Source organism: Balaenoptera acutorostrata, chromosome 1 (assembly GCF_949987535.1).
Source record: "Balaenoptera acutorostrata chromosome 1, mBalAcu1.1, whole genome shotgun sequence".
Taxonomy (NCBI): Eukaryota; Metazoa; Chordata; class Mammalia; order Artiodactyla; family Balaenopteridae; genus Balaenoptera; species Balaenoptera acutorostrata.
The window spans coordinates 123,125,730-123,150,868 of record NC_080064.1 but is presented as its reverse complement, the minus strand read 5'-3'; the positions used below and the strand labels follow the sequence as shown (position 1 = coordinate 123,150,868).

At 36.8% G+C, this 25,139-nt stretch overlaps 1 protein-coding gene across 1 annotated transcript in view; it reads left to right on the top strand.

Moving 5' to 3' along the window:
• Positions 1–25,139, top strand: part of TMCO1 (transmembrane and coiled-coil domains 1) — a 54,506-nt gene that overhangs the window by 9,663 nt on the left and 19,704 nt on the right. The window contains exons 4-6 of the mRNA XM_007191080.3: positions 11,788–11,834; positions 13,192–13,259; positions 22,946–23,090. Of these exons, the coding sequence (XP_007191142.1) occupies positions 11,788–11,834; positions 13,192–13,259; positions 22,946–23,090 (260 nt within the window). The remainder of the gene's footprint in view (positions 1–11,787; positions 11,835–13,191; positions 13,260–22,945; positions 23,091–25,139) is intronic.

Genomic DNA, 25,139 nt, shown 5'->3' with positions numbered 1-25,139 from the left:
AAGATGAGTTATTGGTATACAAAATATTGAGGTTTCTTGGAAGAAATAAATTCTTAGATAATGAAAATGTAATAAAGTATTTAATAGTGGTAACTTATGTTTGTATAGTTTTATGATCTACAAAGCACTTGCATATGTTATCTTACTTGATTCTCTCTGCTTGTTTTTGCTCTTAGGTTTGAAATTTCAGTTCAGTGAAATGGTGTTGACAGTCATGGCTTTTGAACTTGGCTGAAGGTTCTTGGCATAGTTTGTAAAAGGGTATTGTTTTTCTTATCTGAGATGATTATTTCCAGTTAAGTCTGAGTTACTAGTATTTATGGTTGCCATAGCTTCCTTACTGAGAATTGACTGGTGATGGAGATCTACCAAGATGTAGGAAATTTTCTGCTGAGTAATTTTACCTAGTCTGCAAAATAATTACATGTTTTTGGTTTTCCAGTGTAATTTAGAATTTAATTACAGAATGTAGTTCAGTTCCAAAAAGACAATTTATAAATGACTGCATGTGATTTGTATTTATACTTTATGATGCTTCCTGATTCTAAAATCAGAACAAAATGGTTGTGAAATTGTGTATTTGGATCAGAACTACGTCTCTATGCCTAGGTCACTGCTGTTAAATCCCGGGAGATTACTCTACCAGGCTAGACTATACAAGTGTTCTTTTCTGGCTAAAGCTTTTCAATTTAGTGTAGGGGTATCAGATATGTTCTAAATGGCCTATTCATTTAGTTCCATGGCAAGATACTACTGTACATCTACTCTGTATGTGTCAGTCACTCTGGTGGGCATTGGAGAAACAAAGTAGAATTCTGTCTTTTAAGACAGGGGTCCCCAACCCCTGGACCACGGACCGTTATCAGGCCACACAGCAGGAGGTGAGTGGTGGGTGGGTGAGGGAGTGAAGCTTCATCTGCCGCTCCCCGTCACTCCTCATCGTATGCACTACCACCTGAACCATCCCCACACACACACCCCTGCCCTCCTCATCTGTGGAAAAATTGTCTTCCACGAAACCGGTCCCTGGTGCCAAAAAGGTTGGGGACTGCTGTTTTAAGAGGTCTAAAGAGGAAAAACAGATCAATGCAGTGTAATACTTACTTTTTAGAGAGATATTCTGAGTGTCATAAAAGTAAAGAAGAAAGGATATCCAAAAGAATCTAGAGGATCAGGTTTTCTTTAAGAGATAACGCTTAAGCTGAATCTTGAAGCTTTAGTGTGCATTAACTAAGTAAAAATATAAATAAATAAAATACTGGTCAGTTGAGTTCTTACCATCTGCAACACCCTGAAGTAAGCACTTGACATATTTTTTAATTCTCTTAACAATGGTATGTGGTAGTGAACAGTGTTACCTCAATTTTAGAGATGAGAAAATTGAGGTTTAAGTAACTTGATCTTGGTCATTCAGTGGTATGATGGATTAAGTCAGTGGTAGAGAAGGGGTTTGATCCTAGTCATTCATAACTTTAAGAATCTGCAGTTTTTAAAAATTTATTTATTTATTTATTTATGTTTGGCTGCTTGGGGTCTTCGTTGCTGCGCATGGGCTTTCTCTAGTTGCAGCGAGCGGGGACTACTCTTCTTTGCGGTGCACGGGCTTCTCACTGCGGTGGCTTCTCTTGTTGTGGAGCACGGCTCTAGGCACGCGGACTTCAGTAGTTGTGGCACGTGGGCTCAGTGGCTTGCAGGCTCTAGAGCGCAGGCTCAGTAGTTGTGGTGCACGGGCTTAGTTGCTCCACGGCATCTGGGATCTTCCCAGACCGGGGCTTGAACACGTGTCCCCTGCATTGGCAGGCGGATTCTCAACCACTGCGCCACCAGGGAAGTCCCAAGAATCCGCATTTTTAAGCCTTGTATATTCTTGGTAGAAGTAGAGGGATCAAATAGCAAGGTATATACCTGGAACTACAAATAGTTTAGTATAACAAATAAAAAAGAAGGTATGTATAAAGTACAAGCAGACAAGGCTAGAGAAATAAGTAGGGCCTAGTTCATAAAGATCTTGATAAATTAAACTAAGGTAAGGAGGTTAACGTATGCAGAAGTCTTCCCATAACCATTAAGGGATTTAAACAGAGATTTGAAATCAGATTTTAAGGAAGACAACTCTGGCAATAGTTTGGAGGATGAATCAGAGAGGGGATGATTCTGGAGGCAGGGAAGTTATGAGGCTTTTTAAGTATCCTAGGCATACAAATGGCAAGAACCTGAACCTAGGCAGTGACAATGGGAATGGTGCAGATTCAGTGGATATAGAGGAAGTAGATGTAACAGGACTTGAAGGCCTTTTTTTTTTTCTTAATTTTATTTATTTATTTGGCCGCATTGGGTCTTCGTTGCTGCACACAGGCTTTCTCTAGCTGCGGCGAGCGGGGGCTGCTCTTCATTGCGGTGTGTGGGCTTCTCATTGCGGTGGCTTCTCTTCATTGCGGAGCACAGGCTCTAGGTGCATGAGCTTCAGTAGTTGTGGCATGCAGGCTCAGTAGTTGTGGCTCGTGGGCACTAGAGCACAGGCTCAGTAGTTGTGGCACATGGGTTTAGTTGCTCCATAGCATGTGGGATCTTCCCAGACTAGGGATCGAACCCGAGTCCCGTGCATTGGCAGGCGGATTCTTAACCACTGTGCCACCAGGGAAGTCCCAGGACTTGCAGACTTTTTAGATGTAGGGTATGTAGAGAGGAATGAGTCTGGGAAAAAGCCCAGATTTCTGATTAGGAGAGGAAATATCGGAGAAGTTGCAGATTGGGATGAGGAAGAGGAGAGGATGATTTCAGGTTTGAACATGTTAGATTTGCAGTGTCTGTGTGACAGTAGGGCGGAAATACTTGGTACACTGTTGGATGTATGGTTTGGAGCTGGCAGAGAGATAAAGGCTACAAATAAAATTTAGAATCATAGGATTATAAATTATAATTGAGTCCACAAAGTAAATGAAATCACACAGGGAGACCATATAAAGTAAGAAAAGCAAAGGGCTGAGGATGGAGAGAGTCTTGAGACATAGAAATTTAAGGGGTAGCAGAAGAAGTGGAGCTTGAGGGGTAGCAGAAGAAGTGGAGCTTGAAAAAGTATTGCCAGAGAAGTTGGAAAGGAGTTGTGTCACGGAAGTTGAGGGGAGAGTTTCAGAGGACAGGAAGGGTTAGAGGCTGGGTGTTAAATATCTAAGAGGCAAAACAGAGATAATTAGTGATTTAGCAAGAATAATTTCAGTGGCATGATAGGGGATAGAAGCCAGATTGTATAGATTAGGGAGATAATGCATGGTGAGGAAGTGAAGACATTGAACATGGGTAATTCTTTGGAGTAGCTTTGCTATAAAGGATAGGCAAGATATAAAAATGGAAGGCACATTACCCACTACCCTTAAAATTGACAACACAAACTATCTATACTCAAATTATTTTACCATGGAATGCTACCTTGAATTGTTTGCTCACCAAAATGTCATCAGAAGGTAAAAGAAATAATATTTATGAAAAGTTGCTTATCAAAATCTAATAGGAGTTACAAGACATAATATTTGTTAGGAGTTGCTTGAAGGGCAAACATCCTATCCATTCTGTAGATGTCTAAATTTTACTCCTAATTAAACCAGACTATCAGAAATCTGTAAACCTAAACTTGTATTGTTTTGGACTTTATAAAATTGCTTCTACTCTATTTCACCTTGACATTTGCACTATTAGACATGTCATGAAAAACTCAGCCAGATAAAATTTAACTGTAGTGCTGCTATGGACTATTTTTGAGAACATTATCTACAACATTACACGATACCCCTTTGACGAGAAATTGTGGAAACTTTCTAGTAGTTTTCAATGTCAAGACAAGCAGTGATTCTCATAAATAATTAATTTATTTTTTATCTTATTGACCCTGTGCTTGAACTGATGGTTTTTCCCTCCACTTTGAGACTGGCTGCTAATAAGCATAGAGTCAGATTTGCTATTCATCTCCAGCAACTTTATAAGACCAGTTAAATTTATTTTTGTATACTGACCCTATCTACAATTTTGTTATTATGCAGCCCTTACTTCCCCTTTGCTCAGATTCCCCACTTGGGTTTCTTTAAAAAATATATATATATACATATACACATATATATATATATATATATATATATATATATATATATATATGTGTATATGTATATGTATATATAAACTTTCCTGGTGGTGCAGAGGTTAAGAATCCACCTGCCAATGCAGGGGACACAGGTACAAGCCCTGGTCCAGGAAGATCCCACATGCTGCAGAGCAGCTAAGCCTGTGTGCCACAACTACTGAGCCTGCGCTCTAGAGCCCGCGAGCCACAATTACAGAAGCCCACACACCTAGAGCCCATGCTCTGCAACAAGAGAAGCCACCGCAATGAGAAGCCCGTGCACCGCAATAAAGAGTAGACCCCGCTTGCCGCAACTAGAGAAAGCCCGCGTGCAGCAACGAAAACCCAATGCAGCCAAAAATAAATAAATAAATTTATTTTTAAAAAAAACAAACATATATATACAGTAATGGGGAGACTATAAAGCATGATATTGCTGCATTGAAAGAAGGGAGTTTTTAGTAAGAGCGGTGTTGTCAGCAATATTCAGTGTTTCAGAGAAGCAAAATATCATTGATATCACTAGGTGAAGCTCTTAGAGATGATGGTCTTGGATAGAGACATTAATTTGAAACTGAAGTATCTGAAGATTTTATGTTTCCCGTTCTTAATTTCAGGAGCAGATGTTTTGGTTATTTTACGTTTCCCTCTCATTGAAGAGAAACTACTTTTGATGTGTGAATTTTATTTAGATATTTTGGCTGCAGTCAAGTTACCTCAAGTAATGAGGAATTTAAGGATATATGTGATCCAGAACTCAGGAAAAGCTGAACTAATTGGTTACAGGAAGGCAGGAACTGTGTTAAAGCAGTTTCTGCAGGCAGAGCAAGACCTGGGATAAAGCCAGACATTGGGCTCCACTCTTAATTTATAGTACTTCTCTCTCTTCTGTTGTTCAACTTCCCCACTTTCTCTGCAGTGCTCTCCTAGCATTTAATTTTTGCCTGCGCCTAACTTTGGCTTGTGTCCTGTGGTTCTTTCTGTATCAGTATTACTCATAATGTGCTCTCTAGGCCACCTATATCAATATTGCTTGAGACACTTGTTACAAGTGAAGGGTTCTGAGTCTTACTCCCAGGCTTTACTGAATCAGAATTTCTGGACATGGGACACAGGAGCCTGCTTTTTTAACAAGCTGCCCAGATAATTTTTAGACAAACTAAAGTTCAGGAGCCAGTTCTACATTACTGTTTTGCTGTTTCTGCTCCCACAGTTAAATGATTCACTTTCCCAAGATTTTTTGGTTTAAATTCCTGAAAGAAGGAATCTGACTAGCTCAGCTCATCTTTTTATGCTGTAGGTCATGGGTAAGCCTATGGATTGGCCTCCTTTTTGGTCAGTAGTGGCAGGGCAGGGGGTATTAGGAATCTTCATAAGGTTGAACCTCAACAAAGACTATGATGAGAGGGAGATATTCCCCAGAAGGTGGCTAGAGAAGGGAGAGCAGGCATTCTGAAGCTTTGCTGAATGGGGTGTGTATCTCCTTTCTTGGTGACTTGGAAATATGGGAGGACATTTTTGAAATTTATTTGGGGCCCTGAATTTATATATTTATTCAAGACGTTTATCTGTGCTATTTGGATTTTCTATAAAAGAAGGCTGTATCAGGCATTTCATTTAAATTTTGCTTCTCCCAATCTACATGAAATTTTAAAGGCATGTCATTAATTGGTCTTCCATTCAAGACAACTCAGAATATAGAAATGTCATGGCATACCTAACTCTTTTAATCTATAGAGAAGCATCTGCTATTTTGATCATCTCTTCCTTATTTGAAAATGTTCCCCATCTCCCAAACTGTCGGTTTGATCAGACTACCCAGTTGCCCCGTGAGTACTTTAATTGATTTATATTCTTTGACAGAAAAGTCACTGGTTATTTATTTTTTATTTTTTAAATTTTTTTGGCTGCATTGGATCTTCTTTGCTGTGCGTGGGCTTTCTCTAGTTGTGGTGAGCGGGGGCTACTCTTCGTTGCAGTGCGCGGGCTTCTCATTGCGGTGGCTTCTCCTGTTGTGGAGCATGGGCTCTAGGCGCGCGGGCTTCAATAGTTGTGGCATACAGGCTCAGTAGTTGTGGCTTGCGGGCTTTAGAGCGCAGGCTCAGTAGTTGTGGCACCTGGGATTAGTTGCTCCGCGGCATGTGGGATCTTCCTGGACCAGGGCTCAAACCCATGTCCCCTGCATTGGCAGGCAGATTCTTAACCACTGCGCCACCAGGGAAGTCCCATCACTGGTTATTGACTAAGGTAAATGATGACGTGTTCCTTTTCTAGTTAAATTATGTTATCTTGTTGTACAAAGCCTAATGCTGTCAAATAAAAATGTGTGATAGATTGGCTTGAGGTTTGTTCATTCTTTGGTCAGAATGGATGTCATAGTTGCTATTAGTGTATTCCAATACCTACAAGAAATGTAGCTTCTTTTTAATTGGAGTATTCCCTTTTAGAATTTTAATGTTTCCTTTTGTCTATCATCTTGGATAATAAATCATCCTAGAATATAAATATATCTTCTTTATACTTCCAGTTTTTTCTCTCCATGAAATTTCCTCAAATTTCATAGAGGGTGTATTCCAAAAGTTCAGTAGTAAAAGGGTGTATAGAATTCCTTTCAGATGGAGGAACTGAGGTATGATTCTCCTCTGTATTAAATCCTGAGGTTCTGAATGGCATAAAGAATAGTTCACACAGGACAAGTAAACACTGAATGACATAGAATATTTATTTCCAGCACTCGGCTTGGAACCTTTAAATTCTAGATCTTCAGGAGAGGTGTAGAAGGTTTTAGACATACGTTTTCTCCCTCCTGATGTCAACATAACAGTTGAAAGGTGGGTTGGGAAGTACAACCATCTTGGAAGCCTTGGGCTTCTAGATGTTGAGTTTTCTCAAAGGAGAAAACTAAGGCGAGTGAACCTTAGGAGGAGGTTCACTAGCTATACTTCTTTTAAGTAACACACCACCAAGATGAAAATAACATTAGACTGAGACAGTGACTTCCCTACCTTATTGGGGCCAAGAAACAACTTTCTGAGAGGAGTTATGCTAGTTAACTGACAACAGTTAAGGGCTAAGTTACACACAGAGCAATAGAGAACCAGTCAATCACTTTTACTTATTTCAGTGTACTCTTAACTATTTGGGGTACTAGAAGTTAAGAGTTAACTAGCTAGCTCTTATTGCGTCATCTCAACCAAAACTGTTCTCATAATTACATGAAGCATTATGGTCAAATATTTGATTGCTGCTAATAAACAATATAAATCATCATTTCAAAATAAATTGTTTGCACTTATTTTACTTACTAATGTGACTTTCCCAGAAATTATTCACTTGAGGAAACAAAGTTTCTTGATAAGGGAAAAGCAGGTTGTTTAAAAAAAGATACTTTTTTCAGTACAGTTTATTAGAAGTTGGATTATTCTTATAAAACCATGTATTACATGGTGGTTATATTGACAAACCTGTCTTCGTAAGCTTATTTAACCCATAATGTAATGTAAAAACTTTATTCTTAGGGACAATAGTTGGTTTTGTTTTTGTTCCTCTTTTGTATTGCTGGTAATTAAAAGCAAAATTGGTTAGGAAATAACATTTAAAATTTACTTAAATCACTGAGGCTTAAAGAAAAGTAGATTTGATTACAGTATGAGAGATAGAAACGCTAAAAGGATGTTTTAAGTACTTTTAAGGACTTAAATGTTTCACTTCTCATTGTGTCTAACAGAATATCCTTGTAAAACTTGAATCTTATATTTTAAAATAATGAGAATGAATAGAATAAATCGTTGCCTAGCAGTTTTATTAGAGTCAGGGTTTGGTAGTCATAATGGAAGAGAGATAGAGAAGGAGTTTAATAATTTTCTAAGACTGGAAAGAAAATAAAGAGGGTAAAAGAGAAGGTGGGTATTGAGAGAGACAGAGAGATTAGGAGGATCTGAGATACAATTAACTGAGCTGGGAATGGAGAAAACTGAAAATGGAAAAACTTTAGATTAGGCATTGGGGTTAGTGGGGAGAAGGGGAGGTATATAAACCTAACTGTGCCTTTATGGCGATATTTACAAGTTTATTGTTCATAACTTGGGGAGTACCTGAAATTGCTTCCCTATTGGTAACATTTTTATTAGATCAGGTTTGCTGTTTCCCACATGGGCATTTCTGGATTTCTGAAAACTCTTACATTGTCTAGGACTTTAAATGTTAAAGTCCTTGTAGTGTTTATGCTTCTTGAGGCATCTTAGCATTTCCTGCCAACTAAGCACATCAAGGTCATAAGAAACTTGACTCTGTTTCTTTTATCCCCTCCAAAACCACATGAACGTTAACTTATTTCTGAATTATTTGAAACCAACAAAACCTACTTTATTTGTATATGGTGGGCACCTAAAAACAATTTGAGTTGAAAAATCTTCAGTAACCAAGCACAGTAGTGTTGGGATATATCATAAACCTGTACTGCTGTATTCTTCGTAAGCCATGTATACATACAGTCTACCTTGACACTACGTATGGTTAGAGCTTCTGTTTGGACATAATTGAAAAAAGTGGAATAGAACTTCATAAAAACTGTGTCACTGTAGTGTCCTCTCAGCCTTTCAGGTTTTAAGTGCCTCTTCAGGCTACCAGCTTTATCATGAAAGACTCCTGTCCCTGGAAGGGGATTTTTGGTGTACGGTATCTTCAGATCAGCTTTTATTATATTGCTGATTCATTAAGCAATATTGAGCATATACTACAATACTGAGCAGCTAACTACTTGCTAATTACTGAGGATACAAAGATGAAGAAGTCCTTGTCCTCCAGGAGCCTGCCATCTAGTTGCATTGTTAAGTACATAAACAGATCATTATAACAAAATGTATAAACTCGGTGAGTATAATGATAGAGATGTGCTTGGAATATTCTAGAAGCATAAAGAAAGGACTTCTAATCCGGTGTCTAAGACTGCATTGTCCAGTACAGCAGCCTGTAGCTACATTTGACTGTTCAGATTTTAAATTAATTAAAATTATTAATAAATGAAGTTGAAATTTTAGTTCCTCAATCATACTGGTCACATTTCATTGCTCAGTAGCTACATGTAGCTAGTGACTACTGTATTGACAGCACAGATATAAGATATTTCCATAATTGTAGAAAGTTTTTTAGAATAGTATTGCTTAAGGAATCAAGATTGTCAAAAGGAGGTGACACAAGAGCTGAGGCTTAAAAGTTGAGTATAGGCTAGCCAGGAAAGGGTTTGGTGGGGTAGGATAAAACAGTCTAGGTGGAAGTAGGGTAGGCAACCATCCCAATTTGTCTAGTCCGAGGAGTTTGTTGGGATTTGAGATTTTCAGAGCTAAAACTGGAACAGTCTGGGGAAAACTGGGACGCTTGGTCACCCAAGGTAGAAGAGACTTTGTGAACAAACACACTGAATCAAGAGAAAAGCATCATATATACAGGAACTTAAAGTTGTTTGGTATTGTAAGAACATAAAAATGTATGGGAGCGGTTGGAAATGTGGCTGCAGAAGTAAGCAGGGGCCAGATGCAGGACTTGCAGGTGATAGTGAAACATGATCTTGGGACTTCCCTGGCAGTTCAGTAGTTAAGACTCCACGCTTCCACTGCAGGGGGTGCATTCGATCCCTCATCGGGGAACTAAGATCCCACGTGCCGTGTGGCGTGGCCAAAAAAAAAGAAACATGATCTTGGGATGAAAAGCCATGGAAGGATTTTAAGCTGGGGGGTATCATGATTTTGTTCAGTTTTGCCTTTTAAGTAGATCTGACTGCATTTATGTGGAAGATGGATTTGAGGGAACAAGTTTGGAGGCAGATCTGTTAGGAGACTTGAAAGTAATATAGGTTAAGAGATGTTAGAAATCCTAACTAAGGAAGTGATAGTAAGGAGGGGAAGAGGTGGATTTCATAAGTATTTATGAGGTATAATTAATAGGACTTGGTGTTTGATTGAAGATAGAGTAGGGAGTCAATGATGTGCCAAGGTTTCTAGCATAGATGCTTTTCTATACCTTTCCTTTCATGTCTCAGTGGTCGTCCTTTTCCCTCTCTACTTGATTTTATGCCTGTTTACCTTCTAGTCATCCCAGTCTTCAAACACCCTATTTTAAAAAGTCTTATTACATTGTAAGAGGGCTGCTCAGGTAGAAAAAGAGCTCTAGTCCCCGAGATACACCTTAGTTCCACCCCATTTTGTTCATTTTCTTCCATATATCTTCATAATCCCCACTTTCTCCTGCCTGTATCCTTTCCCCCCAGGGAGAACAAACTGGATAGGAACGATTTAAGACAAGGAAGCATATATTCATCTCACCCGTACATTGTTTGGAAACTACACTCCAGTCTGCGGTTCCTGTAGGCCTGTTCTTCCTTCCTTTCCTTTAACTGCCTGCACTTGCAGCCCTCGCACAAGTTTCATATATTCCAATTGTATATTTTTTATTTTAGAGGGTATTAAATTTTAATTTCATAATCTTCCTGTGAGGGTGAGGATTTGTGTGTGTTTTGTTCATTCATTTATCCCTAGTGCTCAGAAAAGTGCTCGGCATTTAGTAGGTAATCAGTAAGTATTTGTTGAATAAATTGATCCTGGTGATAAAAATGCATAATCAAAGAAAGCAGTAGCAGAGTATATATAGAGATCATTGGGTTGGGAGTTGGGAAACTTGGTTTCTCATCCTGGCTTTGGCATAAAATACCTGTGTGGTCTCTGAGAAGTCACTTCTCCTTTGCTGGGCCTCAATTTCTTCTTAAGTACAATAAAGTCCCTTACGTTGATGGAATACAGTAAATAAGGTCATTAATGTACAGCTGAGACTTCTTTAGCAGTTTAGGTTCTGTCTATATAACAATTTTCTTGAAATATATGTCAAATTTCCTAGCTTTCCAAGTGACTTAACTATGAAACTATGCTTATTTTCAGATTGATTTGACTGTAATATGAAAGAACCTGAATCTTAAATTCATCTTAATTGGCTTTTAATTTTTAGACTGCATGCTCTCTTAAAGAAACTGAAAGAGGGGGAAAAAATCATAACAGATGGGGAATTAATACTTGAAACCTAAGTACAGTCATTATGGTTATACTTCCTTTTGATGTAAAGTAAGAGTATATCTTTTTTTTTTTTTTTTTTTTTTTTTTTGGCTTGTTGGGTCTTCGTTTCTGTGCGAGGGCTTTCTCTGGTTGTGGCAAGCGGGGCCACTCTTCGTCGCGGTGCGCGGGCCTCTCACTATCGCGGCCGCTCTTGTTGCGGAGCACAGGCTCCAGACGCGCAGGCTCAGTAATTGCGGCTCACGGGCCCAGTTGCTCCGCGGCATGTGGGATCTTCCCAGACCAGGGCTCGAACCCGTGTCCCCTGCATTGGCAAGCAGATTCTCAACCACTGCGCCACCAGGGAAGCCCAAGAGTATATCTTAATGTACAGAGTTCAGACACTTAAAGTTTAAATTAAACTTTAAATATTTTTATTTATTTAATTTGAACTATTTTGGTGCCCTGCTGCATTTGAATTTTCTGTTAGTACAAAGTATACAGTATTCCATGTATTCAGCTTATCTTACTAAGTGATACTGAGACAGAAGTGCTATTATAGTCATCAGGCAGTGACAGTTTAACATCTGCTTTGCGCTCAGCACTGTGTATATTAACCAGTTCATTAATTCTTTGCAGAGCGGCAAGAAGAGAAACTGAAGAATAATAACAGGGATCTATCAATGGTAAGAGTCCTAAATATAACTTCATGATAAACCACATGTTTTTCAGCAAAAGACCCTGATCTTCATCAAGTACACTGCACTTACCTTTTCAGAAATTTATAGTTATGCAGGGTATAAATAATATCATGGTTGTTCCTGGACCAAATAGAAGTGAAAATATGCTACTGGGCTGAAGCTTCATGTTAGTAATATGAATAGCTTTTTTTTAAGGCTCTCTCGAAGTCATAATTTGTCCCTTTCACACAGTTTTTATTAGCTTCCCCCTTATGTTTTCAAATGAAGTAGCTTATTTTCTTTTTCTTCCTCATGTTATTGCTGAATCTTTGGCTTTATGGTGACCTGGTAATCCCAAATAGGAGTTGGAGCATCATAGATGGCCTTTATTGTGGCCTTTATTCTTTAAGAGGCCTTTTGATCTGAGGGTCAGGCATATCATAAAGTGTAAGGAAAAGTGATTTTATTAGCCATTTACTCATTATTTATAAAGAGTAGAGTTCAAGCATGTCTTTCTGAGGTGCAGGTAGGCTAATTATATGGCTTGACTTATTTTTCTACTTAATTTCTGTATATTCAACACAGGACATCTAAACTGTGCAACAGTTGTCTTTTGCTTACCAAGAGACCTTTGCTATATTATTTTATCTTCTGTTTCTTGAAATTCTTATTAAGAAAGATCATAATTTAGAAGTGCATTTTTTTGAAAATAGCTTTTCTGTTGTCGCAATTATTACATGTTCATGAGACCAAATTTGGAAACTGCAGAAAGAAGAGATAAAAATTGCTGATAAACTGTTAATCTTATATCTTTATGATCTTCTATTTGTTTATACTTTTATGGCACATGTAATCAAGAAAGAAGTTAGCTACAAGAAACAAAATGCTTAATAATGGCTTAAACATATAAAATTTTTTCCACTTGCTCAAGAGGTACAGAGGTTGGTAGTCCTGGGCTGCTGTGGCAGCACAGTAATGTCACTAAGGACTCAGGTTAACCTTCCTTAGCTTATGGTCATTTGGTTGTTTGATGGTGCTTTACTGTCAGGCATTATGTTCTTCATTCCAGGCAAGAAGTATGGGCAAAAGGCCTAAAGGGATGCTAGCCAAGTTTGTCCCTTTTAAAAGTTCTGGTTGGTACTTACATCTCATTGGCCAGAGTTGGGTCATATGGCCACCCCAATACTATTCATCAGAAGCTGGCAAGGAGAAGAGGCCTTGGAGGTGGAGGGTGGGTTAGCCAATAAACAGCTTTTTGCCAAGGAGCATCTTTTAAAAATGACATGAAACCAAAACTTTTGGGGTGTGCTTTAGTGGTGCTTTTTCTCTAGTGTAAAATAACAATTCGTTGGTTTCCTTCCAGGTTCGAATGAAATCCATGTTTGCAATTGGCTTTTGTTTTACTGCCCTAATGGGAATGTTTAATTCTATGTGAGTAGCCTTTTATATGGTTTTATCTAAATATTGCTCTATGTGTGTGTATATGTGAACAATTAACTTTTTTGGTAATATTTTGATATTTCAAATTTACAGAAGAGTTACAAGAATAGTACATTGATTAACCAGATTCACAATTGTTAACATTTTGCCTCATTTGCTTTCCTTTTTTCTCTGTTTCTCCATATCATATATGTACTCATTCATACATTATTTGTATATTTTTCTGAATCATTCAAGAGTTTGTTGTAGGCTTCATGCCCCTTTACCCGTAACTACTCAAGTGTGTATTTCCTAAGAACATGGACATTCTCTTACTTAACTTCAATCCAGTTATCAAAACCAAGGGAAATTTAATTTTGATGGGATACAATTATAACTTTTTCACCCTCTTAATATTGAGGATATCTTATGTGTAAGGCAAAGACTAAGGTTTTATGGGTCCTCTAAAAAGAATTTAATATGTCTCCTGGGTTTTTTAAGTTCCTTACTAACAAACTGCTTCAAAATGAAGGTAGTCGTACAGAGATGTTTTGACTCTTAAAATAGAGTCTTAACAACTATAATCTTGTTTAATGATAAGGTAGGTTACTACTGTCTAAACTAGCATATAGCAGGCCTGAGTAATTGTGGGACTGCTTTTGACAGAAACTGGGAAAGTATCCAGAGATGACAAGCTGTCATTTATTACCTTTCAGAGCTCACCTGAACTACCACGCATTTTCCTCACTCACTCTTTTTCTTCCCTTTCTCCTACTCTTCCTCCCCTGCGTCATTTCTACCTGTGTGTCTCTTTCTCTCCTTGTACCCACCCCCCACCCCACCTCCATGTTCTTCTCTTCCCACCTGTCAAGGGCCTACTTTGTGCCAGGCATTGTGCTAGGTATCAGAATATAACAAATAAGGTGTGTTCCCTGCCCTCAGTAATATCAAAATTTTATGGAAAGAAAGGACAAACAAATCAATACATTGATGGATGTTACAATAGATGTGTGTGTGTGTGAAATATAGTAGGGGGGAGAAAGGGAGTGGTTATTTTTACTTAGGTGAGGCACCAAAGGGAATGTCCAAAATGATTTTAATACAGAATTTCCACTTAACTAGTGATTACTAAAATCGTAGACCTTTAGTGCTGAAAAGGACCTTTGGAAGGTTAAATAACTTGCCCAAGGTTTCTAGAAGTCTCATAATTTCTAACTTATAACTCTAAACTCAGTATTGTTTTTTCACTGCTATGCTTTCTCTCATTTCTTGGGTATATATCACCGTGGATTACCAGGCAAACCAAACACTGAAAGATTTTGTAGTTAACCTAGTAAGCTTCATTGGTACAACTCAAATACTCAAATATTCTTTAATTTGTCACATTCTGGACAGTATAGAGCTAGCTAAGTACTCATCTATATTTTAAAAATTTGATGCTTAACGTCTTATTTTTCTCATACTTCTGATTTTTAAAATAATATTTTTATAGGTTAGTGGTGTGTGTGTGTATAGCTATTCTTATTGGTCTTGGCTTTATTGTGTGATACCTACAATAAATTTGAATCACTGCTTTGCTTGAAGTTCAGCATTTGATTTTATTCCTTAGTCTTATGTACAGGTGGGTTCTAACGAAATAGGCTGATTAAGAAAGAACTGTGGGGAATATAGCCAATATTTTATAATAACTCTAAATGGAGTATAATCTTTAAAAACTGCAAATCACTATGTTGTACACCGGAAACTTATGTAATATTGTAAATCACCTATACCTGAATTTTAAAAAAAAGAAAAGGAAGAAAGAATGGTGGCGATTTCTACCAGTGGTAATGCTGCCTTATATTCATGTGGTTCCCTTTCTTAATGTTATTTGTGAACATATCGTGGTATGAATGGCTGCTCTATGGGAGGGGCATCTGATTCAAATATATTTTTCTCACAATGCCATATTTTTCCCCTCAGGTGGAACCTTTTATTACATTTTTTTCTGTAATCATTGAAGTAATAAATTCTTACTGGAAAAATTCCAATAATATATAAATGTATAAAATATAAAGTAAAGATCACTCTGCCTTCCTCAAATGAGTGTGTGTCCTTTCAAGATCTGTACTTCTTCTCTCCGTATACAAACATTTAGATATTTGTATGTATTAATTTTTATACCCCAAAATGATTGTTTTGTAACCTGCTATAGTTACCTGTAATAATTTTTTAAATACAGTATGTGTAACTCTTGCATAATCATTTTTAGAGGATTTTTATTATTTTTAATTTTTTTAAAATTTATTTTTTTATTTTTATTTTTTTTGGCTGCGTTGGGTCTTCATTGCTGCACGCAGGCTAGGATTTTTTAAATTATTTATTTATTTGGTGGCACCAGGTCTTAGTTGTGGCTCGTGGGCTCCTTGGTTGTGGCATGCGAACTCTTAGTTGCAGCATGCATGTGGGATCTAGTTCCCTGACCAGGGATCAAACCCGGACCCCCTGCATTGGGAGGGCAGAGTCTTAACCACTGTGCCACCAAGGAAGTCCCATCTTGCATAATCATTTTTAATGTCTGTCAGTATTCCATTGAATGGATGTACCCTAATTTATATAATCTTCTATTAATCTTCACACAGAATTTTCACAGGTAGTGTGTACACCAGTGTATACTTATTTTTTCCTCAGGCATATCCTAGCAGTATTGCTTAGGTGAAATTTTTTCTTTTTGGCCTTGCTGCACAGCATGCGGGATCTTAGTTTCCCCGACCAGGGATCGAACCCGTGACCCCGTGCGGTGGAAGCGCGGAGTCTTAACCACTGGACTGCCAGGGAATTCCCCTAGAAAGGTTTTTATTAATTTATATTTTTTGATTATTGCCCTCAGTACTTGTGAGTGGTTCTTTCTTCATATATTTGTCATTACTGGGAATTATGTATCTGTTTAATATTTGCAAATCTAATAGCTAAACAATAATATTTCTTTTAAAATTTGCATTTCTTGTGAGATGTAGCATCTTTTCATATACTTATTATGTTTATCTATTTCTAAATTTCTAGTTCATGTTCTTTCCCTTATTTTCTTTTTATAAGAATTTTTTATTTATTGAGACTATTAAGCTCTCTTTTTGAGATATATGGACAATGTTAATTTTTATGTCAAATCTGTTACTCTTTTCTGTTATATAAATAGTGCCTTTCTCATACCAGATTATATAAATTTTTTTCTACTTTTTATTTGTTATATTTAAATTTTGTTTCATCTGTAATTTTTTTTGGTGGTCAGTTTCCAACTTCACCAAGTACTTAGCTATTGTTAATACCAGGTAGGGAACAAATAATATATTTTCCCTGATGATTTGAAATGACTAGTTTATGATATATCAGGTAGCTTCCCAAAGCTTATGCAGTAGATCTTAACCAGGAATGTGCATCAGAACCAAAGTTTAAAAAGAAAAAGAATTTTCTTATACTAGTAATACACAAGTACTTCTAAAAAATTCAAACAGTATAGAGTAATGTAGAATAAAAAGTGAAAGTGAACCCAAATGAGTTGAAAACTTATGTCCGCACAGAAAGCTGCACATAGATGTTTATTGCAGCTTGATAATTGCCAAAACTTGGAAGCAACCAAGATGTTCTTCAGTTGGTAAACCGGTAAACTGTGGAACATCCAGACAGTGGAATGTTATTGATTGCTAAAAAGAAATGGGCTATTGACCATGCAAAGACATGGAGAAACCTTAAATGCATATTACTAAGTGAAAGAAATCAACCTGAAAAGGCTACGTACTATATGATTACAACTATATGACATTCTAGAAAGGGCAAAGCTCTGGAGACAGTAAAAAGGTCAGTGGTTGCCAGGGATTAGGTGTGAGGGAGGGATGAATAAGCAGAGCACAGAGGATTTTTTAGTGTAAAACTATTCTGTGTGACACTTAATGGTGATACATGTTGCTATACATTTATTAAAACCCAAGAGTGAACCCTAATGTAAACTGTGGACTTTGGGTGATAATGAGGTGCCATTGTAGGTTCATCAGTTGGCAATTATGAATAATGCTTCCATAAACATCTGTGTGCAGGTTTTTTTGTGAACATGTTTTCAGCTCCTTTGGATAGATACCAAGGAGCATGGTTGCCGAATGGTATTCATGTTTTTTTTCTGGTCTTTGTGCCCAGCCCGGAAATTTAAATATATATATATATTTAAGTATATATATAAATATATATACTTAAATATATATAAACATATATATTTAATCTATTTAAATATATACATATTTCTTATGTCTAGGACTGTGAACACCTAGAAGTTAAAGAATGTATCTCTATTTTTTATAACCTGGTATGTGAAATTAAAAGTCTAGTACATTTTTTTTTTTTTTTGGTGAGCGAATTCCAAGTTTTATCTCACATATATTGAAAAGCAGACGTTTCAGATCTGATGTTCAGAATATCCAGTCTATAGGATTCAATGCTATCTTCATATCCTCAGATAAAACGTCATTGTTCATGTGACATGACAGTCCAGACAATAGCTGGGATTGAAACCGAATGCACCCCTTTCTTTTTCTTTTCATTAAAAATATTAGCAAATAATAATTTAATCAAAATTTAATCATATTTGTATGTATGAATTTTAAATTTAAATGGGAAAAAAAGGAAAAAAAACATATAGAAAAAAAAAACCCCACCATCCCTCAGCAGTTCTAAACAAAATTAATGTGGGTGTCAATTATTACAGAGTCTAGTACATATTTTGATTGTACTGAACAATCACTATTCATTTTTCGTATAATTTCTCTTAGTTTCACCTTGATCATCTGTTTATTATGGAATGGAATACATTATCTCTAATATCTATTTTAGTCTTAAAGTTGTTGATAGAAAAAAGCCTCAAGTTAGACTAAGATGGGAAGGACTTGAGCTCCCAGATTGCCAGAGTAGCAACAAGAGGCACCAAATTCAGCTATTTATTTGTCTTTGGCTTCTCTTCTGGATCATTTCCATAAAGCTGAAACATTAAATCTTAGAATTAGAAGTGATCTTAAAAGTCATTTAACACATTACTTCTGTGTCAATACGGAAATGCCTCCAATAATACCTCTAGCAGATAATTTTCCATTATTTTTAATCATTTTCAACGATGAGGAGCTTGATGGTTTCTGAGATAATATAGTTTTACCGAGTAGTATTTAGAGTATGAAAGTGGTTCCTTTTACTGGACCAAAATATGCCTGCTTGTTCTTCTGCTCATGAGCAGTGGTCCTGCCCTCTGGAACTGCAGAGAGTAAGTTCACTTAAAGAAATAATCGACCTATTATAAGCTATTTCTCTCTTTGCACCTTTTTCTTTCTCTCCCTAACTCTTTTCATTATTAGTCTACACACCAGTAATGGTATCTATTCTTAGCTATTCCAATGGCAAGCCTCTAATCTCCTGGAAAAATTAATTTGAAGGGGTTTTTTTCTTCATATTTGTGGCTGGTTTAAGGTCTCATTCGTACTAAATGCTCAGTTTCACATAAATGAATAACTCACTTATAGGACATGAAAGGTTTTCTCTCTCCTTTTTCTTTTAAAGCTTTTTTCCAGCTTTATTGAGATATATAATGACATATAATATAGAACATTGTGTACGTTTAAGGTGTACAGAGTGATAATTTGATACACATACATATTGCCAAATGATTACCACAGTAAGGTCAGTTAGCAAATCCTTCATCTCACATAAATATCATTTTGTTGTGGTGGCGGTGAGAACAATTAAGACTTACTCTCTTAGCTTTCAAGCATATAATACGGTATTAACTATAATTACTATGCTGTACATTAGAAGCCCAGAGCTTATTCATCTTAAAACTGGAAGTTTGTACCCTTTGACCAGCATCTCCCCATTTCCCTCAACCCCTGTCCTCTGGCAACCACCAATCTAATTCTCTGTTTCCATGAGTTCAGCTGTTTTAGATTCCACATATAAGTGATGTCATACAGTATTTGTCTTTCTCTGTCAGACTTGTATACAGTATATATATCACATTTTCTTTATCCATTCATCTGTCGGTGGACACTTAGGTTGTTTCCATATCTTGGTTATTATGAATAATACTGCAATGACATGGGAGTACAGATCTCTTTGAGATAGTTTATTTCAATTCCTTTGGTTAAATAGCTAGAAATGGGATTTCTGGATCATATGGTAGTTCTACTTTTAATTTTTTGAGGAACATCCATATTGTTTTTCATAGTAGCTGTACCAATTTACATTCACAGCAATAGTGCCCAGGGATTCCCTTTTCTCCACATCCTTGCCAGCATTTGTTATCTCTTGTCCTTTTGATAATCGTCATTCTAACAGGCATGAGGTGAAATCTCATTGTGGTTTTGATTTGCATTTCCCTGATGGTTAGTAATGTTGACCACCTTTTCATGTACTTCTTGGCCATTTGTATGTCTTGTTTGGAAAAATGTCTATTCAGATCCTCTGCCCACTTTTTAATTGGATTATTTGGGGGGCTGTTTTGCTATTGAGTTGTACGAATTCCTTATATATTTTGGATATTAACCCCTTATCGGATATATAGTCTGCAAATATTTTCTCCCATTTCATAGTTTGCCTTTTCATTTTGTTGTTTCTTTTGCTGTGCAGAAGCTTTTTAGTTTGATGTAGTCACATTTGTTGATTTTTGTTGCTTGTGCTTTTGGTGTCATATCCAAAAAAATCATTGCCAAGACCAATGTCAAGGAGCTTTTTCCCCTATGTTTTCTTCTATAAGTTTTACAGTTTCAGGTCTCATGTTTAAGTCCTTAATCCATTTTGAGTTAATTTTTGTGAGTAGTGTATGATAGGGGTCCAGTGTAATTCTTTTGCATGTGAATATCCAGTTTACCCAGCACCATTTATTGAAGAGACCATCCTTTTCCCCACTGAGCATTTCTGGCTCTTGTCAGATATTAGTTGACTGGGTTTATTTCTGGGCTCTCTATTCTATTCTATCGGTCTGCATGTCAGTTTTTGTGCCAGTAATATATTGGTTTGATTACTATAGCTTTGTAACATAGTTAGAAATCAGGACGTTTGATACCTCCAGCTTTCTCAAGATTGCTGTGCCTATTCAAGATCTTTTGTGGTTCCATATGAGTTTTAGTATTGATGTTTCCATTTTTGTGAAAAGTAGAGTTTTGATTAGAGATTGTATTGGATCTAGAGATGACTTTGTTGTTGTTGTTTTTAATAAATCTATTTATTTTATTTATTTATTTTTGGCTGCCTTGGGTCTTCCTGTGCACAGGCTTCCTCTAGTTGCAAGGAGCGGGGGCTGCTCTTCATTGTGATGCGCAGGCTTCTCATTGTGGTGGCTTCTCTTGTTGTGGAGCACGGGCTTTAGGATGCGGGCTTCAGCCTGTGACATGCAGGCTCAGTAGTTGTGGCTCGTGGGCTCTAGAGCGCAGGCTCAGTAGTTGTGGCACATGGGCTTAGTTGCTCCACGGCATGTGGGATCTTCCCGGACCAGGGCTTGTACCTGTGTCCCCTGCATTGGCAGGTGGATTCTTAACCATTGTGCCACCAGGGAAGCCCTGTAGATGACTTTGGATAGTATGGACATTTTAACAATATTAACTCTTCCAGTCTATGAACATGGATATCTTTCCATATATTTGTGTCTTCTTCAGTTTCTTTATCAATGTCTTATAGTTTTCAGTGTATATATCTTTCACCTCCTTGATTAAATTTATTCCTAAGTATTTTATTGTTTTTGATGCTATTGTAGATGGGATTGTTTTATTTATTTTTTCATATAGTTCATTGTTGGTATATAGAAATGCAACTGATTTTTGTATGTTGATTTCCATCCCAAAACTTTACTGAATTCATTTATTAGTTGTAAAAGATTTTCTTTTTGGCTACAATTTCAAGTCAAAAATGTCAAGGAATAAAATTACTATATAAGATGAATTTGTTGGGTGTGTATGTTAGCAATAAGAGGGCTAAACATTTCGGGCTATATTTATTCCAGCCCTACTCCTCACAGTTTAACTCTACAGATGGAGAATAGAGTGGCGTATGTAGAACAGTATACTGCATACAGCATATAACCAGGAAATATTGGAACAACTGTGTATAATACTTCCTGTGAGTGAATGGGAATATCTCCTCCTGGAAAAGTTATTACAATACTTTGTTTTGCTTTTGTGAGGTTAGTAGATAAGAATAACTACTTCAAGCAGATCTTTAAATATCTTCGTCATATCAAAGTAACAACAGTTCATGATTGAGCCCTTACCCTGTGCAAACTGTATACTAGGAAAGCAGTTGGAAATAGTAAGTGGACAATCATACATATGTATAGAATATGTCAAATTCATTCTATTTATATTCTTTGGAGTTCAGCTGTATAAGAAGATCTTTATAACCACAATAGTTAATATGGATATTTAGGGATTTTTTTCCCCAATGAAAAAGATGGTAATGCTACCTCTCTTTTCCCTCTCCCTCTATAGAAACATTCTAAATACCAAATGTTTTTCTAAGAGGGAATGTTCTAGATATTTTAACTGGAGTTAAAGACTTTATTTGGATAATGTAACTGATGCTGTCATATATTTTTCTAATATTATGAAGTATCACTATCCTTAATCACATTAATTTATAATTCTCAATATTGTCTGACTGTACAGCTTATTCATAGAAAAGTATAAAAGAAGTTTATATCCCCAGCACCTCAAAATAAACACTGATACATATTTTCTTCTAGTTTTTTCTAAGATTTTCTCCTTTCAGAACATTTTTCTTTCCTATTTTAGAAAAAGTAAAAGGAATTACTTTCAAACATTAGAAGTATGTTAAAAGTTATCTCAGAGTATTATGTATGCCATTTTTCATTCACCGCTATGTATATTCCATGAATTTCTCTCCAGAAGTGTTTATCCTGTTTAATGTGTATATACTGGGAATCTTTGAGTCTTGGAAAAGAGGGTTCTTAAAATCTTATTGGTGTCATGGTTTAGAACAGTGGTTCTCAAAGTGTGGTCTGGGGATCCCTGGAGGTCTGTGAGACTTTTAGGAGGTCCTTGAGGTAAAAATTATTGTTGTAATAATTCTAAGATGTTATTTGCCTTCTTCACTCTCCTTCTCTCATGAATGTACAGTGGAATTTTCCAGAGGCTTCATAGGGTGTGTAATATTGCGACAGCCTGAGTAATGAAGCAGCTATGAGAATCCAACATTTTTCTATTAAGTAAAACATTAAAGAGATTGGGGGAAAAAAAGCCTTTCTTCTCACTAAATTCTTTTTCTGTATGGAAAATATATTTTCCATAAAAATACTTGTGTTAACATACTGAATATTGCTACCTTTTAAATGATTTGATAAATGGTTTAAAATTTCTGTTTTAATTTATAAAACAGTAATATTGATAGATATAACCTCTAAGTAAAACCTCTTTAGGGTCCTCAATAAGTTTTCAGAGTGTTAAAGGATCCTGGTACTGAAAAAATTAAGAATCACTAGTTTAGAAAAAGATTGATGGGAAAAATCTAGGCCCTTCCTTACATCCTTATACTTCAAGTCTCTTTTTAGAATATCATCCTTTCTTTATTTTTTAGAGATCAAGGGACTTAGAGTTCTATTTCTGTCCCAGATTCTTCTCTGGAACTAAGAGCCTTGTCTGTCTTCCAAAAATAACAGTTCTTTGTCTTTTCCTTTTTAGATTTGATGGTAGAGTGGTGGCAAAGCTCCCTTTCACCCCCCTTTCCTACATCCAAGGACTGTCTCATCGAAATCTGCTGGGGGATGATACCACAGACTGTTCCTTCATCTTCCTGTATATTCTCTGTACCATGTCAATTCGACAGGTAAGTGACAACATCCACTATTTAATATGTATATCCTTCCTTGCTGTCACACCCTAAATTAGTGTCTACTTCTGTAATACTGGAAGTGTCTACCTTTTGCTACTGAGATCTCTCAGTTGCTTGTTTTAGAATTCCAGAGTATCATCTAAAACTGTTTTAAATGTGTGTAGGTCTAGATTACTGATCCTTAGGGATGGGAAGTAGCCATAAAATCAAAAATGGTTTCCACATCCCATTTTTAGAGCTCTCAAGTTTCTTCTTTATTGCAACTATCTAAAGGTAGAAAAGTAAAGAGTGGGTTTTGTCTTCCCACTATCATTTCTTCTTTATTATACACCAGTGCCTTTTGGCACTTCAGAAACACAGATAAACATAATAATTTGGGAACTTTAAGTTAGTCACAGTTGAGATAAAGTCTGGGTTGTAGAATTTACATTCAAGCAACATGATGGTCAGACATTCATAGTGAAAAAGAGTGAGAACTAAGAGATCCATTATAAGGTTGTGAGAGCCTGGAAGAGAGACATAACATTCAATTAGTGGCAGATGATTCAGGCAGAAAGGTTGAAAGAATGAAGTGGCTTTTGAGATGGGACTTTAAAAAGTGAGTTGTTTTTCTTCTTCTTCTTCCTCTGAATATTGTCTGTGGCGGCAGGTTTTTTGATTTGTTTGGCATGTGGGAATCAATAGGAAACGGAATTATAGTTTGAAGCTCACAAAGATCTTCATGATCTTACCACTTAATACTTTCCTTACCTCATCTCTCACCTCATCCAACACTCCAGCCATTCTGACTTGCCTGACAGTTTCCATGTTCCACTTACCCAGACTCACTTTTTGTGAATGCTCTTCCTTCTATCTGGATGTCTCCCACCTTCTTCTGTTGCATATTGAATGCATCCAAGTTTCCAGGCTTCCTGGAATCATTTTCTGACACTTGCTGCATTCTGAAGGGTAGATATATGACCAGATGCGGAAATCTCAGAAGATTATCACAGTAGTCTAGCAAAAAATCACTATGTTCTAAACTGTTACAGTGATGGGAGAGTTGAAAAGGAGGGGACAAAGTTGAAAAATATATAGAGGTAAACTAGCAGAACTTAGAGATTGATTTAATGTGAGAAAGGAGAAACTAAGGTGACTTCAACATTATGGCTTTGGTGACCAAATGGAGGATGGGAATAGAAGAAAGAGAAGTAGGTTGGTTAGAAAACATGCTGTTTGAGGTGTTTGTGAGGCACTTAAGTGGGTATGTCCACCAGGAAGTTATATTCTTGTGTAGCCGAGGTGTATACTATATCTTTTGGCATGCTTTAGCATTTTGACTTATCCAAGGTGAAAGCCAAGACAGTGACAACATGGATCTCTTTGTTGGTTTAACAGAGGTCATCAGTAACTAGAATATTGCTCTTAAATTTGATTATTAAAGTATGAAATATTAAAATTATAGCTAGGGTCAAAATATTAATAAAAACAATGATGTATACATGCTACTTTAAGCAACAAAGAACAATTCTATTTTAATTACATGCAGATGTTACTACTTTATTTGTGATGGCTCACAACAGTTTTGTATTTTGTTTTTGGGGTTTTTTTTTTTTTTGGCCACGCCTCGCGGCTTTGCAGGATCTCAGTTCTCTGACCAGGGATTGAACCTGGGTCACGGCAGTGAAAACCTGGAATCCTAACCACTAGGCCACCAGGGAACTCCCTCACAATAGTTATTTTATATGCACCATTTGCACTGCTACCTGGACATTGTTACCTAGAAATCACCATCTGAACTGTAGAGTTTTTTTTTTAATGAAATAAATGTTAAGAACGATGATTGAGAAAGTTCAGCTCAAGCTGGTCTTTAAACTCCTTTCAGTTATTTCAGAAAGTCTGGTGAGGTGTATATGTAGCAATTAATTTTATCAGGAATGCCATGGTCATTTACCATGGTGGTCAGCAAACAGAAGAAGTTAGGGGTCCCCAACACCCGGGCTGCGGACTGGTACGACATGTTAGGAACTGGGCCGCACAGCAGGAAGTGAGCTGCGGGCAAGT